The sequence below is a fragment of the Rhinatrema bivittatum genome, chromosome 8 (assembly GCF_901001135.1).
Source record: "Rhinatrema bivittatum chromosome 8, aRhiBiv1.1, whole genome shotgun sequence".
In the NCBI taxonomy this organism is placed as follows: Eukaryota; Metazoa; Chordata; class Amphibia; order Gymnophiona; family Rhinatrematidae; genus Rhinatrema; species Rhinatrema bivittatum.
The window spans coordinates 224,113,787-224,130,668 of record NC_042622.1 but is presented as its reverse complement, the minus strand read 5'-3'; the positions used below and the strand labels follow the sequence as shown (position 1 = coordinate 224,130,668).

Genomic DNA, 16,882 nt, shown 5'->3' with positions numbered 1-16,882 from the left:
TTTGTCTCCACCACCTCCACTGGGAAGCCGTTCCATGCTTCCATGTAAAGAAATATTTCTACCCCCTGTCACCTTTATTCCATGACCCTTTGTTCTAGAGCCTCCTGTGCATGGAAACCTTTGAGATATTACAATGTCTCTCATCTCTCACCTTTCCTCTAGGGTGTACATGTTTAGATCTTTAAGTCGGTCCCTATGTGCTTTATAACAAGGACCACTGACCATTTTAGCAGCCACCCTCTGGACCGACTCCATCCTGTTTATATCCTTGTGAAGGTGCGGCCTCCAGAATTGTGCACAGGATTCCAAGTGAGGTCCTACCAGGGGCCTATACAGGGGCAATATCACCTCTCTCTTTCTGCTGTCCATGCCTCTCCCTATGCAGCCAAGCATCTTTCTGGCTTTTACCATCGCTTTGTCCACATCTCTCTATCCTGCCAACTGCTAGATGCTATTTTAGCAATTGACCACAAGAGGGCACTGCTGCATCACAGGTTCAGGATCACATACCTTGACATGACAATTATGCTGGTTTTATGTTAGTAAATGGCCTTTAGAAAAATTCCCAGGGAAGTGTGCACATAAAAGCACATACAAAAGCCATTTCATGTATTAAAAGGAGGTGTTCCAGGGATGGAGTTGGGGCGATTTACATGCATACTTTAGATTTTCAAAGGATGCACGTAAATATTTATTTATTTATTTATTTATTTAAAAACTTTTCTATACCGTTGCTAAGTTAAATACCGTCGCAACGGTTTACATGTAGGCACATATTTAATGTAGGTAAAAGTGTACAATAGTACATTCTAACAGGTGCCATCAAAGGTTCGGTTACAATAAATCATTAGACATAGTCATTTAGCGAAGTAGTTCATGACCAATTGTACCAAGGTACTACTTACACCGGTAGTTTTATTACACATAGTATTATAGTTATGGTTTATTGTGGTGTGGAGTTCATAGACTAATCTACTGTTTAGTCCTAAGGACTGTATGTCGGTGCCTTTCTGTCTTTTATATACACGCAAGAGCTTTTTGCATGTATGTTAACGTCAGTAACACGCAAACCTACACATTTTCAGTGCGGAGTTCTGGGCTTATATGCTTGGAAAAGTCAGGGTAATATCTGCGAGTAAAATGTATCCCCACAGCCGTTGCCTATGTGGACTGTTTAAAAATTAGCCTTCCTGAAAAATTTCCCCTCCCCCCACTAGTGTGGGTGGGGGAGGGGGAGAAGACAGCGCTGGGGTCAGGGATATTCTGCAAGGTGTGCACGTGTACCCCCGGGTGGGGAGTTTGCACCTGCAAAATCTGCGTGCACTTTTGTATATGGGTCCCAAATTATCCAAGCAGCATGCAGGCCTGTGGGACACTTCTGAAACTGTCCACTGAGGTGCCAAGTCCGTGGATAGACCTTGTTCCAGATTGTCAACAGGAAAGAGATTGGCGTATGTTCCCTTAAAAGTTGTCCAGGGTGCAGAGAACCTCAGACATGCATCTGCTTTTTTGCGACTAGTCTCTCTGGAAACTAACTGTGCAGGTTTGCAAATCGGGTTTGTCTTCTTTAGTTGTCTTTGTCTTAAATTGTTTTATGCCACTGATGGCTTGTTCTGGTTTTATTTGATTTCTCTCTGGGCTTTAGGCTTAGAATATATTTCAGTTCTTGTTTGTTTTGGCTTGGTCTGATGTACATCCATGGTTTGAATTTTTATTGCTGTTCTGGTTTATGATGATTACTTTATTGGGATTTTTATGGCATGATGTTTGAATTTTTATCTGTTTTTACCTCGCTTTTGAGTGCTTGGAAAGGTGCATCAGAAATCTGTGAAAATATGTAAAGTAAGATTTGCATGCTTTATTTTCCAATCCCACTCCAACCCTGACCCTGTGAATGCCTCCCCTGAGTACAACTAGAAGCATGTGAGTAGATTTAGCCAGACTGAAGGAGTGCAATATTCAGACTGGCCAATTTACCTGGCTCAATGAGTTTGAAAATTGCCCTGGGTCTATTTCTGTCATCCTTGTCGTGGGGTTACACTGCTGCTCGATGAATGCATAGTGTGAGAATAGTACTGCTAACACCTGAACAGCACAGAAGTGCCCTATTTCTATTTCTCCAGTCTTGCACTGCATTCAGAGTCTAGCTTCTTGTGGTTTTCAGTTCACTTCTTGTCTACGCATTTCTCTTTATACTTTTTGTAGCCTCTTTATTCTGTATTTGGTGAGAGTGTTCTGTATGTATGACCACAGTGAGGTATTTTGCTATTGTGAATTTTCTCTGTAGGGACCTAGAGCAACCTGGCTTGTTCTGTTTTCCTAATAGGAGGTGTACTGGTGTTGTAGGGCCTGGTGTAATATTTGCGGTGCTGCCTTTTCATAGGTGGGTTTGTTACTGTTTGAGTCCTGGCAGTTGGTGCTGTTTTGGTACAACAAATCTGCCCCATAGATGCCAAGTGTATTTTTTTACAAGATTTCTGTTATGGCACAGTGTGTTTGGTAGTGGAGGGATTTTATGTCATTGTTATTGAGGTGACAGCACAGTTTGAACATGCTTTTTGTAGAGTGAATAGTAAGAGGAAGTGTCCTAGTTCTGCTCTGCTTCCATTATTATTATAGTAGAGCTAGAAGTCCTGGGATCTCTGAAGCTTGCGTTTCTAAAACCGCGGTTGGAGCTGGGGGTCGGGGGAGGGGGGAGTTGTGGAGGGGTCGTTGATGCAAAATCTCTGTGTCCACTTCATGTAGACTTTCTGCGGCATGCTGTTATGATAGGAGCTGGAATTGCTCTGCCTTGTCTCTGCTTCTCACCTCTGCAGAGCTGCCAAGTGACACAGTTTAAGGAGGGAGATTTTAGGTCAGTCTCCTCCCACACACTTCTCCCACCCCTCCTCACAAGTGACTGAATTTCCTCCCTCTGCACCCTCTCCCTCACAAGTGGTTAAGAAGGGTCAGCAGCAGTGCATTTGAGAGACTCAGATCAGACTCAACATCCCCTGGCTTAAGTGTGAGGTATGCGCAACCCTGTGCCTGACACTTCTCGCCCCCATACCCCTACCCTTCTTCTCACAAGCGACTCCCTCTCCCCCCCTCCCCTCCCTGCCCCCAGAAGCTGCAGTTTTACCAGGATCAGCTCCAGCTCCCGACCCTGAAGTGGACAGAACTGGCCAATCTGATTGGCTGCTGCATGGATTACAGAGCCTTCCTGCGCCCCTCCTTCCGAGCCATCATCAGAGACCTCAACAACCTCATCACATCCGGTAGGTGGCAGCGCACAGGCCGCCCAGGCTTGCCTACGAGCGCCTGACCACATCCTGGCACCTCCAAACCATCAAGGTCTCCATCTTTTGGAGTTACCCGGACAATAGCTGAGGTCTGGAGATTCCCCCCCCCCCAACACACCCCCCCTCCCTCACCCACACCTTGGCTAAATTCACTCAGCAACAAAGAGAAGATGCTGGTGGCGTTTCCAGGCTGCGGGGTCACTTTGTCTGGTCCGAAAACGTACCTGTCCTGAAGGACACCGGGATAACTTTATCCAGGTAAATGTAGACGGGGATATTCAGCGGCAGACGTATCTGGGAAAATGCCGCTGAACATCCGGGGAACAGTTATCCGGCTACGTTTCCTGCTCGCCGGCCCGCCGGATATCTACCTCTCAATTACCACAGGTTCCTGGCCCCTGATTCTTGCAGGGAAAGGCTGTGGGTGTAGAACTCATCCCCGTGACCCTTCTGGGGAGGGATATGCAAATGGGGCCCCCTCCCCCCCTGAGCTCCTATGAAAGTGGATACAAAAGGTGTCCCCCTAAGCCTGGCGAACTCCTAGGGAGGGAGTACCAGAGGACCTGGGGACAGCAGTAAGGCAGGAGCGTCACCGCTCTCCCCCCCCCCCCCCCCCCCCCCCCCACTCCCGGCACCACTGTGAGCTCCTTCTCCTCCCTACTCTTCCTCCCTGGAGAACGGGGAGGAGGGGGGGTCTTAAGACACTACCTTGCTTCTCTCTTTCAGATTATGAGCTCCTAGTAGACCTGTCCCCTGGGGACCTGCCGATTAAGGACAGTTTTTGGCGACATATGAGCCTCACGGACTGCCAGGACCCCCCATTCTACGAGGAACGTCACCTAAAGTACATCTCCGCCCTGGGCAAGGTAGGAGTGCCCTGGAGGGGTGGGTGGGGCAGATGGAGGTATCCACTGGCCTCCGTCGTGCCTGGCCATGCATTGCCTGAAAAGAAGGATTAGGGAGCAGATCACGCTGAAGGCTTCAGCCAATTGGGTGCCTGGTGCACCAGCGATGAGTCCTTAATTCAAGTCATAATTAGATGCATGGGGAGGGAAACGTCAAAGTCCGGAGAATTTAAGATCAGATTTTGCTAATTAATGAATCATGAATGCAGTGAACAGCACTCTCACTGATTCTCACTCCAGTTCTCACCCTCACTCAATCTCTCTCACTCACTCACCCTCTCAGTGACATTCTCACTCACTTATCCTCCCTCTCACTCACCTTCACTGAGACTCACACTCAGCACGTGTTTTTCATGGAAGGGGAGGGGCTGGTTCCTCTACTTAAGTTTAACTGCACTTAACCCCCTTTCCACTATCATTTATCCCGGGGAGGGTCTGTAGCTGGAGACCTTAGACCATCACTTAGTGGATCCTTGGGGTGGGAGGTTCCCCAGTAGGTAGCCCCTGTGGCTCTGGTGCCTCCTTGTCAAGAGGAGCGTACGTAGTGGGCTGTAGGGCCAGGTCGTGGGTGCCAGTGCGGAGCAATGCCTGGAATCTCTTGCTTCCTCCTCTCCCCTCCCTACTGGGAGCTGTGAGGGCTTCCTCACTCACCTTCCACTCCCTGATTCGTGCATCAGAAGAGAGTGAGGCAGGCCAGGGGTGGCGCAAGAGAATCTGCTGCCTGAGGCGAGGTCAAATCATCAAGAGGCAGTCTGGCCCTTTTAGTGATTTGAAATGTTGCGGAAGGGGAAAGAAGGGGGTCAGAGTTCCCAGAGGAGTGGCAGAGTGATGATGTTTCTAGGAAGCTGGCAAACCCGCCATACTCCCAGGAACCCTAAAACCTGCCTCCCACCTTTCCCCAGCATTTTCCCCCTGGAGAAGTGGGAGGTGGGTGAATGGTGGTGGTCTGTGGTGCACTCTCTCCGAGCTGTTGCAAGGACATAAGGCAGACTAGGCCCTGTATAGCCTTGTGCCCACACCCTCCTGCCCTCACCACTCACAATTACAAATTCTGCATTTATAATATCTTATTTTACATGAAAAAGGGACATTCAAAATACAGTCTTCTGAGGTAGATATCACAACAACATATATATTATTTTTACATGCCTTGCTGTGTGCCAACCACAAAACCCCGCAAAAAAACACACTTGTAATGCTTATGGTATTAGGCTATTGTAATGCATGTTGGGTGTGGGCTTTGTCCTCAGAAAGCCATGAGTAAATTGAATTACAGTTACAATAAAGTAAGCCTTCCATACTAAAAAAAAAAAAAAGAATTAATTCAAAAAGTAAATAGCTTATCTATGAAAAGGCGTTACTGCAAATATTGCAGCAGGCCCTAAACACCAATGCACTTCCTATTAGGAAAACAGAATAAGCCAGGATCCTATAGATCCCTACACAAACTTCACACTAGCAGGATACCTCACCTCAGTCACACATTTATTTATTTGTCTATTCATTTATTTACTTAGAAACTTTGTAGTCCTCTAATCCGAAAATCTTAGTGGATAACAATAAATGCACATAATAAAATCAGCAAAATGCAAACAATCAACAAAATATCTAAAAGTACAGAAGACAAACAAATTAAATGTTACAAAAAATGACAACGGCAATTTCCAAACAATAGGTAAACCCACAGAAACCCACAATAAATCTGCAGTGAATTTACCATACACACACATGCAGAACCTCTCCCAATGCAGAATAAAAAGATCATATAGCACAAACAGACATGTAGACAACATTCAGTCGGCCCAGCAAGCTTATGGGAGTTTCTGCACTTATCATTTTCCCAGACTGTCAAAGTCAGGGCCTTTGGTTTCTGTTTGAGTCCAATGCCTTGTTTCCTCCTGCCGTTGGAGTAGAGATCAGTGTTAGAGTTGTTGGTTAAGGGTAGTAACAACTGTATCAGCAAGTTACCCCTATGCTTATTTGTTTTCCCTGACCACAACATTCAATGTCCTTGTTGGTTGCTGTCTGAATCTAATTCCCCTTTTCCTCTTTCCCTCCTGCCGTTGAAGCAGAGAGCACTGTTGGAGTTGCATCAACAGTATGAAAGCTTATTGGTTAAGGCTAGTAACTGCCACATCAGCAAGTTACCCCCATGCACCCTTTTCCTCATTTCCATCCTCTAGCCTTTAGGGATCCACAGTGTTTATCCCATGCCTTTTTGAATTTCTTTCACTGTTTTTGGCTTCACCACTTCCTCCGGAAGGGCATACCAGGCATCCACCACCCTCTCCATGAAGAAGTATTTCCTGTTCCCTGTATGTACCCGGATCAGTCCAGACAGCTGCCTGAGGATAGGCCTAAGAGCACCCGGGGTTTTCTTCCGACATGCGCTCATTTTTGGGGGCAAAGACGCTTCCGCCAGAACAGGGCCCCTGGTCTGGCAATTCGACAAGCATAGGGGCGGTCGCAGCCCTAGCCTCAGTCCTTTCGTGGCCGTCAAGCAGGCCGAGATGGATCAGGTGAAGGTTCCCTTGGTACCAAGCCTCCACAATGAGATCCGGCCGACCCACTCCTCTATCCCTGTCATCGGAGTTTGCTTATCCTATCCGAGACCTCTTCATGGTTTCATCCTGCGGCTCACAGGCAAAAAAGCAGATCGTTCGTCAGACCCTCGACAAGCTATTGTTCCCATCCCTCAGGAAGAGTGGGGAGCGGGACGCTATTCCATGTACTTTGTGGTGCCGAAGAAAGAAGGTTCTTTCCGACCTATCTTGGACCTCAAGGGTATGAACAAGGCTCTCAAGGTGCTCCATTTCAGAATGGAGACTCTGCGCTCTGTCATTGCGGCGGTTCGCAGTGGCGAGTTCCTGGCCTCGTTGGATCTGACAGAAGCGTACCTGCATATCGGAATCTACAGGGAACATCAGAAATTTCTTTGCTTCATGGTCCTCGGCAGACACTTCCAGTTTTGTGACCTACCATTTGGCCTAGCGACAGTGCCATGTACCTTCACCAAGGTCATGGTGGTAGTGGCAGCGGCCCTCCACAGGGAGGGGGTGTTGGTGCATCCTTACCTGGACAACTGGCTTATTCAAGCGAAGACTGAGGACCTCTGCAAGCAGGTGGTACAAAAGGTCCTGCACCGGTTGACATCACTTGGTTGGATTGTCAATCACGCCAAAAGTCATCTTGTTCCCTCGCAGAATCTGGACTTTCTGGGGGCATGATTCGAACTCGAGCAGGCAAAGTCTTTCTTATGGCCGAGTGCATAAACAAGCTGCAGACACAGGAACGTTGCTCTTGGTCCGCCCAGAGCCTGGGATTATTTGCAGGTCCTTGGCTCCATGGCGTCCACTCAGCCAGATCCAGTCTTGGCTGGTGGCTGGTCCTGAGCATCTGACATGAGGGGTGGACCTCGAGGTACCTCAGTGAGTGATAATCACCACAGACGCCAGCCTATCCAGTTGGGGAGCAGTCTGTCGATCTCAGTCTGCCCAGGATCAATGGTCAGCGAAGGAAACCCGGTGGTCTATCAAGTGACTGGAGACCAGGGCTGTACGGCTTGCGTTACAGAGTTGTCTCCCACTTCTTCGCAACAGGGCAGTAAGGATTCTCTCGGACAATGCGACGGCAGTAGCATACATCAACCGCCAGGGGGGGAACCAAGAGTCGTCCGGTGGCTCTCGAAGCACAACGTCTGATGGCCTGGGCCGAACAACATTTAGCCTTGCTGGCGGCATCCCACATTGCGGGGGTCAACAACATACTGGAGGATTTTCTCCTATCCTCAGGTAGCTGTCTGGACTGATCTGTGGTACTACAGGAATGAAAATTAGCAGGTAAGAACCAATTTTCCTATGTTGGTTCTGAGTCGTCCTCCCTGAAGTTTCATTTCATGACCCCTAGTTCTATTGATTTTCTTTCCAACGGAAAAGGTTTGTTGTTGATTGTGCATCATCAAAATCTTTCAGGTATCTAAAGGTCTGCATCATATTTCCCCTGCACCTCCTCTCTTCCAGGATATATATACATATTCCCAACTTGCCTCCCAACTTTTAGGAAAAGACTTAAGACTTGGTTATTCAAGCAAGCTTTCCAAGACACAATTTAATGACACAATCCAAGGACACAACCCAAGGACTCCTCAAAACATTCAGCCATTAATCATGCCATTTGTACATAACTTGTAATGTGACTTGTATATCGTTTAACCATTTATTCTTTCCTTTTTCTTCCTCTTCACCAAGTTCTGCCACCCTTGTTAATTGTAACTGTACTTTCGGTCACCTGAGTTCTAGTTTGATGTATTTAATGCACTCCCATTTCATGTAAACCAGCAAGATATGTTCTCATGATTGCCGGTATATAAAAACCTTAAATAAATAAATAAATAAATAAATAAAAATATTCACATCCTTCAGCCTCTCCTCATAAGTCTTCCGATAAAGACCCCACACCATTTTGCCGCCCTTCTTTGGAGCGCATCCGTCCTGTGTCTGTCCTTCTTGAGATAGGGGCTCCAGAACTGAACACAGTACTCCAAGTGAGGCCTCACCAAGGACCTGTACAAGGTCATCATCATCTCCTTTTTCTTACTGGTGATTCCTCTCTCTATGCAGCCCAGCATTCTTCTGGCTTTAGCTATCGCCTTGTCGCATTGATTTGCCACCTTCAGGTCATCAGACAGTATCATCTCAAGGTCCCTCTGCCTGTCTGTGCACATTAGATTTTCACCCCCATCATATACAGCTCTTTTGGATTACTGCACCCCAGATGTGTGGCTCTGCACTTCTTGGCCTTGAATCCCAGTTGCTAAGTCTTCAACCACTGTGCAAGCTTCCTTAAATCACATTTCATTCTCTCTACTCCTTCTGGCGTGTCCACTCTGTTGCAGTTTTCCTAGCTCTTCCCATACACTCTCTTCTATAAACATATTTTTATCTATCACATCTCCATCTATGGTCTTGTCAACTGGCAAAGGTCCTTCAGGGTCTTCTTTAGTGAACACTGAACTGAAGTATTTGTTTAATATTTCTGCCATATCTTCTTCTCTCTCCACATATTAATCATTGTCACCTTTCAATTTCATAATACCACTTCTCCTTTCTCTTATATATCTACAAAATGATTTGTCACCTTTCTTTAGCTCTTTGGCAATCCTTTCTTCCACCTGACTTTTAGCTTTCTTAATGTCCTTCTTTATCTCCCTCAGTTTCACCAGATATTCTTCCCTGTGTTCCTCATTTTGGGATCCTTGAATGCTGTTCTTTTTGTTTTTATTTTATCAGCCACCTCCTTTGAGAACCAGGTGAGTTTCCTGTTTCTCTTGCTTATGTTTACTTTTCTAACATATAAATGTGTTACCTTTCTAATTGCTCCTTTTAGTTTGGCCCACTGTTCTTCCATCTCTCCCATTTTCTCCCAGTCTTCTAGTTCTTCCTCCAGGTACTTTCCCATTTCGATAAAGTCCATATTTTTGAAATTCAAAACTCGGGTCTTCGTGTTACTTCTCTGCATCCTACTTGTAATATCAAACCATACCATGTGATGATCACTAGTGCTGAGATGGTCTTCCACCCGGACATTAGAGACATTAGCCCCGTTAGAGAGCACCAAGTCAACTAAGTTCCATTACCATTTGTTTCAAGAGAGCCCCTTGCAGGGCATCCACTATCTCTCTACTTCTGGTAGATTCCGCAGAAGGGATTCTCCAGTCTACGTCTGGCAGATTAAAATCTCCCATAACACTTCTCCCTTCTTTCCCAGCTTCTGGATGTCTTTGACCAGATCTCTGTCTAGCTCTTCCATTTGAGTCGGAGGCCTGTAAACCACTCCAGTAAAAATGGATGTACCATCATCTTTTTCTAGGACGGCCCATAATGCTGCTTCTTCCTGCTTTCCATACCTGAGAACTTTTGATTTCTGGTCACCCTGAGATTTCTGTGGATTAGTGTGGGCGGAACAGGGAGAGCAAGGGAACTTTCTCCTTCCTCTCTCTCACACAAGTTCTTTAATGCTCATACATGCGCTCACATAAACATAGATGCTCTCTCATATATTCACATGCTGTTATCCACACACCCGCTTTCACACCTGCTCTTTCACACACACAACACATGCTCTCAGGCACACAAGTAGGTGCTCTCACATTCACAGATGCTCTCTCATACATATACACCCACTTTCTTTCACTCATACACATTGATGCTCTCACACATGCTCTCACAGGTACATGCTCTCATACACACATGCACACCCACAGATAGATGCTTTCTCATACATACACATACAGATGCTTTCTCTAACGCAACCCATGCTGTATCACATATGCACCAACACATGCTGTCCATCAGGTTCAGTCTCTCCTTTCTGTTGTGATGAGAGGAATGAGCTCAGCAGGCAGACAGGGGCCTCTTAGTTTCTCCTGCTGCTGCTAGGCCTCTTCTTTCCTCCTGCCATCGGCGGGCTGTGCTCCATCGGCGGCCACGAAGCCTTTTCTCTTCCTCCTGCCCAGGCCTGGTGCTCGCAGGTGGTGGGGCAGGGGTGGACTGAGAAAGAAGAGGGCCGTCGGTGGACCCCCCTGCCTCATTATAGAGCCAGCCCTGGGTAAAGGGTTCTAACCTCCACCGTACTTACCCTAGAACACACACACTTCCTTATCCCGGATAAAGGGTTCTATACCCCAGGACACACACACCCACACACCCCTCCAGGACACCCAGATTTCCCCCCTGATCCTGCGTAAACTCCTTCCCCCAGCACACACACACAACCCATATCTGGGTAAAGGGCTCCAGCGCTCCTCCCCTCCAGGGCACAGACACATACGCACTTCCCTTATCCCAAATAAAGGGACATACATATAGAGACACACTCACACTCCCCTCCCCCCCATGACACATAAATACATACACAAACATCCCTTATCTCTGATACTGAGCTCCTACCACTCCACTCCCTTCACACACTCTCCCCTTTTGCCCGATAAATGGCTCCAATCCCTGCCCTGTGACACTCACATACACATTCCCTTTACCCCAGATAAAATGATCTATATCGCCCCCCCGCCCCCCGGTGACACAAACGCCCCTTATCTAGGATAAAGGGCTCAACCCCCCCCCCCCCCGCCCCCTCTGGATACACACACACATTCTCCCTTTTCCCCTTCCTCCCGCGCACACACACACAAACACTTCCCGTATGCCAGGGACAGAGTTCCAACCGGGACACGCATAGGCTCCGCTTCTCCGAGGAGAGTTCAAATCCCCACACACACACACGCAACCCCTCCCCCCTGGGAACACAGCTTCCCCCTCTGCAGCCGGGCCACATTTCTCTTCCCCCGGGGTGGAAGAGGGTAGATGGAGAGAGAATCGGTGGGGGAGGAAGGGGAGGATTTTAGGCTCCAGCCACCTCCTCGAGAAATGCAGATCCTCACCTCCTACCAGCTCCTTAGCAGCTCGCGGGGCGAGCTCGCTCCCCTGAGCGTCTCCGCCCGCGGCACGCGCGAAGCCGGCACCGGTACTTTCCGCCCCGCTCCTTTCCCTGGCCGCGCAGCTGGCTAGGCTAGCAAGGGCCGCCTCTCCCACCGCTTCTGCCCTCCTCCATCGGCCATTTCCGAACAGACCTCCTAGCTCATTGGATTTCGCACACACAGTTTCCCGCCCCACACGGACACGCACACCGTATGCTGAGTTTGAGGCTTCTCACTGTAATTGTAAAGCACTCCTCACAAAAAACGTCTCTGAATTTGTTTTCCAGATTTGCTGGAAATGTTTCTGCTTCTGGCAGGGTGAGGCGGCCGCCACAGGAGTTCGGGTGGGGGGGAGAGAGGGCGGCAGTTTTTGCCGCTTCCAAAGTTTGCCTCCTGAAGCGGCCGCCTCACCCTGCCTCATTATAGAACCGTCCCGGAGGCAGGCCCTAGTACTGTGGGACAGTCTTAAACAGAAAAGAGAGAACGAGACGCTCCCACTTACTGTGCATCGTCTGACCCCCCCACTTCCTCCTCTTTCTCTCCCCCCTCCCCCTTTTTGGAAGGGTAACTTTGGAAGTGTGGATCTGTGTCGCTACGACCCCCTGGGGGACAATACGGGTGACCTGGTGGCAGTGAAGAAGCTGCAGCAGAGCACAGCGGAGCGCCTGCGGGACTTTGAGAGGGAGAGCGAGATCCTGCGATCCCTACATAACGATTTCATCGTACAGTACCGAGGAGTGTGTTACAGCGCAGGTAAAGAGAGGCTCAATATCCCTGTGCCCCCACCCAACCCTCCCAACACCTTTCCAGCTCCCAGAGGTGTCAGGCTCTGCATCCCTGCCCCAGCTCCATCCCACAGAAGGTGAGCGCAGGTAAAAAGCGTGCAGGAGATTACGTTCCAGACTTTTACATGCACTGCCCATAGGTGATTTTCACATGCAGAGTCCTTTTGAAAATGAATCCCACAATCCCTTTCCCAACCTACCCATGTCCCCCAGGAACATCTGCGCCTACTGCGGCTAACAACACACCCATTGTTCAGCCCCATGCGTCACTGCGGCTAATAGCGCACCCATTGTTCAGCCCCATGCGTCACTGCGGCTAATAGCGCACCCATTGTTCAGCCCCCATGCGTCACTGCGGCTAACAGCGCATGCATTGTTCAGCCCCGGGCGTCACTGCGGCTAACAACACACACATTGTTCGGTCCTGGGCGTGACTGTGGCTAACAGCGCACGATTTGTTCGGCCCCATGCATCACTGCAGCTAACAGCGCACGCATTGTTCAGCCCCGGGCGTCACTGCGGCTAACAGCACATGAATTGTTAAACTCTGGGCGTTACTGCAGCTAACAGCGCACTCATTGTTAAGCCCCGAGTGTTTCTGCGGTTAACAGTGCACGCCTTGATCAGCCCTAGGTACTACTGTGGCTAACAGTGCGTGCATCATTCAGTCTCGTGCACACATTTATTCTGGTAAATTGCTTTTGAAAATTGCACTCAGATAGCAGAAGTAGAAAAGAAGAAGAAAATAGCACTGGACTGACACTTGGAAGTAGCATAATATAAGAGACTTTTAAATAAATAAAAGGTGCAGAGGGAATGGAACAGCTCCCCTCTGAGAGGCTACGCAGGTCCGGGCTCTTCAGCATGGAGAAGAGATGGCTGAGAGGGGACATGAGCGAGTGGGGCAGAAGAGATAAATACAGAGTAGTTATTTACTCTTTCAGATAGAACTAGGAGGAAGGGACACTCACAAAACTAACAGGGAACAAATCTAAAACAAATTGGAGAACGTATTTTGTCTTTTGTTTTAATTTATTCAAATTTCCAAAATCTCCAGTCAAGCAACCCCTCAACCAGGCAAAAAAGAAATGCAACATCTATAAACAAGAAAACCTTCCCTCAACAGCTAAAGCAAGGAAACCATCATGAATACGTGCTGCATAATTAGTTCACAAAGAAAGAAAGGGGAGGAGAACGGAGAGAAAAAAATAAGTAAAGGGAGAATAGATGGGGACCACGATAACCTTCCGTCTATCGCCAGTCTCCATTCCGCAGCTTAGCTAGGAAGCTCTTTCGTCTAGAAATGTCTCCAACTGGGATGGATCATAAAAGGCAAAGCAAATGCCCTGGCACTTAAAGTAATTTTTCGCTTGCTGTCCAATTAAGCTGTGGAGTTTGTTACAGAGGAAGTGGTCACGGCTGACTAGCATAGTGGGGCTGAAAGGGGGGGTGGGGTGTGGACAAGTCCCTGCAGGGAAAGCCCATAAACCGTTATTAGCCCTCTCCCTGAGCATTGTTCAGCCAGGAAGGGCCAGACGGCATATTTACCATCCAAGAATGTTTCTGACTGCTCTGCCTGAAGCACTAGGAGTCTAGCGCTACTCGGAGCAGCTGTTTTTAGCCATAAGGCACAACAGATAAGTCAGTGACAGAGCTTGGGAAGATGGCGACCTGACCCACGCTCACTCATAGCCCGCAGAGCCGGGAATTAAACCTGAAGTGCAGAGAAAATAAGATGCAGAGTTCGTGGACGCAGCTTTCACTCCTGGGATATGGGCCAATATCTCACATAAAACACCAGTGGCACAGTGAAGACATGTGAACACCACTGGCTGGATACGAATGTGCGGGAGCATCTTGCGATCGTCTTGCACGTGGAGTCTTGGTAAATGGCAGCAGTCCCCAGACATCTTGGGTCTCCTCAGCAGAGCATCATGGGAAGGCCACAATTGATAAAGATCCGGCACTCGGAACTAGTAGGGCCCGTAGCAAACCTCCCAGAGGAGCGCTAGTGCCCACTAGGAGCCAGCGGTCTGCTGTCGGCTGTTTGTGACTCAATTTTCTTTCTTTATACCCGGATTAAGACTAACGACGACGTGTGTGCATGGAGGGAGCTTGCACTGCTGCTGCTTGTGCCAAACTCACAAAATGCTCAAGACTTTACGTAGCTCCCTAACTTTTAGGTCCCTAAATGTAGAGAAATCTTACGCTGAATGTTGGAATCTGATTTTCCAGCTGGAATCCAGGGGCCTAAAACTTAGGACCCTAAATGTAGAAGTTCAGTTCATTTACCTAGATTTAGCTGCCTGCTGCTAAGCTCCTATTTTTTCCCTGCCCTACCTCTGCCCCTCTAGATGCCTGTATTTTTAGGCTACTAAATTTAGGTGCTCAGCTCTCATCCAAACGTTGACCAGAGACTAGAAGGGCAGAGGTAGGGCTAAGCAAATCAACTGCACTTCCACATTTAGGAACCTAAAAGTTAGGGAAGCTACGTAAAGTCTTGAGCATTTTGTGAGTTTGACACAAGCAGCAGCAGTGCAAGCTCCCTCCATGCTCACACGTCGTCGTTAGTCTTAATCTGGGTATAAAGAAAGAAAATTGAGCCACAACAGCTGAAGGTAGACCGCTGGCTCCTAGTGGGCACTAGCGCTCCTCTGGGAGGTTTGCTACGGTCCGTATTAGTTCTGAGTGCCGGATCTTTATCAGTTGTGGCCTTCCCAGGACACTCTGCAGTTTCCTGCAGCAGCCCAGCAATCTCCTCAGGGGCTGCGGAGACCCAAGATGTCTGGGGTCTGCTGCCATTTACCAAGACTCTACGTGCAAGACAGTGGCAAGATGCTCCTGCACATTCGTATCCAATGTAGGGGCTATTTTTAGATTGAACCCACTATTACTACCCAAAACATGCCCACTTTCAGCTCTGCATGCTCACTGCTGTGTTTCAGGGAGGAAGAACCTGCAGCTGATCATGGAATACCTACCTAATGGCTGCTTGCGGGAATATCTACAGAAAAACCAAGATCATCTGCACCAGGGGAAGCTACTGCTGTACGCAAAGCAAATTTGCAAGGTACCAACCACCAGGGAATGCGAAGAGAGATGCTCACACCCATATCTGTATGTGTAAGAGAGAGAGAGAGAGACATGCATGCACACACACACACATACACATACACACACACACACACACATACATACACGCACACACACACATACACATACATACACACACACACACACACCCTGTGTATGGGAGAGAGATAGACCTACACTCACACGCCCACGTCTGTACATGGGGGTTCCTGTTTATACTCCAGATCAGGCCAGACTCCTGGGTTTTGCCTGCCTGGCAGCAGATGGGAACAGAGAAGAAAAGCTTTACCGACACTGCTCCTTAACCGAGAGTGCCACCTGCAGTCCCTCGGTATTTCTGTCTCTAGCAAACGGTAGAGGTTTAAAACTTGCAGACTGGAATTAAAAAAAAAAAAAAAAAAGAGGAAGATGGAATTCTTTCAGGATTTTCCTCCTAGGGGGTTGTTAGGTCCCTGGTGGGGGCCATCCTCCCTTGAGGTGGACGACCCTTAGTCGAGACTCATCTCTGGACACTGAGGGGGGTTTCGATTAGCTGGCAGTCCGGTTCCCTCGATTCACCAGAGAATCCTCGAGAAGCAGCAGCCACTCTGCAGCGTTCAGGGAGTGTCCCTGAGCAACGAGGAGGCAGCGTGTGTGGGACGCACGTGGTTGCCAGCCAAGGATCGCAGCAGGGCCTACCAGTTGTGCGGGAATACGCAAGCTCGTCTCATCTGCGCGAATTTGTGTACGCGCTGCGTCTCCAGGGGAGAAGGCAGCCTGGCCGGTGCAAGCTCCATTTAGGCGCCTAAAAAGCCTACGAGTTTGTCGGGAGCCACCACAGATCCTTTTCCCGTGAGCGAAGAAACGGTGGCCATCTTGAGTGCAGTTGCAGCGGCACCGGAGGCTGCCAGGGAGGCAGGGGATTCCTCCCCTCCCTTATCGCCTTCTGTGCAGAGTGCCGCAGAGATGCTGGAAGCCACGGAAGATGAGGAGACTTTAACGCAGGAGGAGTCGGTGGATTCTCAGGCCTTTTCCTTGGATTTTGTGATACTTCCCCGCAAAGCCTATCTTTTTTTTAGAAAGGCAGCAGGGGAGAGGCATCCTCGTATCCCAGGGTCAAGTCCTGCAAAAAGACATCGCCCAACGTCCAGATGGTACTCGGCTTGGCTGGGCAGCGAGGCAGCCCCATGGAGGAATCTGAGGACTCCAGGACTACGAAGGTGATGAGGTTCCGCCGGATGGGTCTCCGAGGGCGGAATCCCCTCAGGACGTTTCGAATCCAGATCTGGAGGAGGTGCTGGTGACCGAAGTGCAGGGAAGTGTGGTGAAGACCAGAACTGTGAAGGACTTCAAAGGGGCGTGGGA

The 16,882-nt window shown here is 48.8% G+C and overlaps 1 protein-coding gene across 2 annotated transcripts in view; it reads left to right on the top strand.

Moving 5' to 3' along the window:
- JAK3 (Janus kinase 3) overlaps positions 1–16,882 on the top strand; it is a 73,121-nt gene that overhangs the window by 44,936 nt on the left and 11,303 nt on the right. For both annotated transcript variants that reach the window (XM_029613726.1, XM_029613725.1), the window contains exons 17-20: positions 3,107–3,257; positions 4,008–4,147; positions 12,224–12,413; positions 15,391–15,515. In XM_029613726.1, coding sequence (XP_029469586.1) covers positions 3,107–3,257; positions 4,008–4,147; positions 12,224–12,413; positions 15,391–15,515 — 606 coding nt within the window. The remainder of the gene's footprint in view (positions 1–3,106; positions 3,258–4,007; positions 4,148–12,223; positions 12,414–15,390; positions 15,516–16,882) is intronic.